At 47.9% G+C, this 1611-nt stretch overlaps 1 protein-coding gene across 1 annotated transcript in view; it reads right to left on the bottom strand.

Moving 5' to 3' along the window:
* LOC123974053 (olfactory receptor 142-like) overlaps nt 1–146 on the bottom strand; it is a 4199-nt gene extending 4053 nt beyond the window's left edge. The window contains exon 1 of the mRNA XM_046054472.1: nt 12–146. Within this exon, the coding sequence (XP_045910428.1) occupies nt 12–146 (135 nt within the window). The remainder of the gene's footprint in view (nt 1–11) is intronic.
* Between the last annotated feature and the right edge of the window lie 1465 nt (nt 147–1611).

Raw genomic sequence — 1611 nt, forward strand, 5'->3', positions numbered from 1 at the left:
CGTGATATTACTAGTATTATAACAAGATTAGCACAGACAATAAAAGCAAACAGCAGAAAGCACAGAACAAACGCTGGATAGCGGTAAGACCCTATGTTCACATACATGGTGAGGTTAAAGTGAAACATTATAGTGGCATTTTCCATTTCACACAGTCAGGCTGAAACAGAGATTTGCCGTGAAAAATCCTTAAAACCTTCTTCTAACTGAAAAATCTGAAAATAATGTTTGATATTGACATCTGTGAAGTGAAAGACAAATCACTGAATGTGTAATTACTAACATGTTATTTTTAAGTAGTTATCACTTTCTATTTACTTTCAAGATATTTTATACTTGCCACCTTCATGAAAGTTTTCAGTACATGTGCTGACCTGGTCCCTGATTGTGTGTATGTAAGAGGAGTTTAAAGTCTTTATACAAGGATGAATACATAGGAAATGGGAAGCTGAATTAATTGCTACCAAGACATACAAAGGCCCAGTGGAATGACACATGTGGCGCAATAACTGACACTTCGCTAAGCCACGCCCCGCCCCGCTTAGTTACTGTTGCTAAGTCCGACAAACTGTCGGACCTGTAGGACTTTTAGCATTGTGCATTTGAAGGTTGTATTCAGGCTGTCAAACAGACGTGAAAAAAATAAAGACAGAAGCTAAAGCCTACAGTTCTATTTATAGGCTTCGCCCTCTAAGGCTATCGCTATTTGGTTTAGCCCTCCGCGCGCTTGCGCGTCACTGAGAAAAGTTGTCTACCCCCATCCACAGCATGGATCTCTCCTACGTGCGCACCTTGTATATATACACACACACACAACGGTGAGACCTGGCCTTCGGCTCCCATTTTTCTTCAGCACTGAGCTGTCTAAAGAGCAGAAGATTTCCTGTCGGAAAAGAAGAGCGATGTCTTCTAGCAAGTCGGCCCGAGCGGGGCGGGACGCCACTACATCAGCACGGGTGGGACGGGTAGCACGCAGGCCGAGCGCTCACCTGGGGGGGTTAATCTGCAGCTTAAAGCTCAAAGCAACAAGCAGTACACTCTCTGTTCAGGGTCAGAGGTCCCTTCACACACCCCTGCCCATAGCAACTGTGTATGAGCCCACGACAGCGGACATTTCGCTTCGTGTGGACAGAACACATACACACCCGGTTCAGATATTTTTTTGTGTGATGTACGCCATCAAGTGTGTGCCAAACACGTTACGCACGGCAGGCGACAGTGACGCTGGGGAGAATTGTGTTTCTTGTAAACTACATGACTTAGTGTTGGACTTTACAGACAGCTGCTCGTGAGATTATGAAAGCTGCTGTTTCTCACTATCCCACATTGTGTGAGCCGGCTGTGTGTCAGCCAAATGGCTAACAAGCAGCCTGGGCTTGCTGCAAAGCTGCACATCCTCTCTTCCCTTGCCCCCCTCCCTGACATGATCAGGTGGCTGGCCTGAGCCCACATGTACGCCTCCCCCGCCCTCTTCCCTTGCCGGTCAAGCGGCGCGGCGATGAGCCCCTGCCTCCCTCCCCTCACCAAGGGAGTGGCATAACATGGACAGGCTGCAGCTGGCCGGATGGCTTTCATGCAGTCTGGCTCCGATGTCGCAGGCAGACCATTTCC

This window comes from Micropterus dolomieu, linkage group LG07, assembly GCF_021292245.1.
Source record: "Micropterus dolomieu isolate WLL.071019.BEF.003 ecotype Adirondacks linkage group LG07, ASM2129224v1, whole genome shotgun sequence".
NCBI classification, from domain to species: domain Eukaryota; kingdom Metazoa; phylum Chordata; class Actinopteri; order Centrarchiformes; family Centrarchidae; genus Micropterus; species Micropterus dolomieu.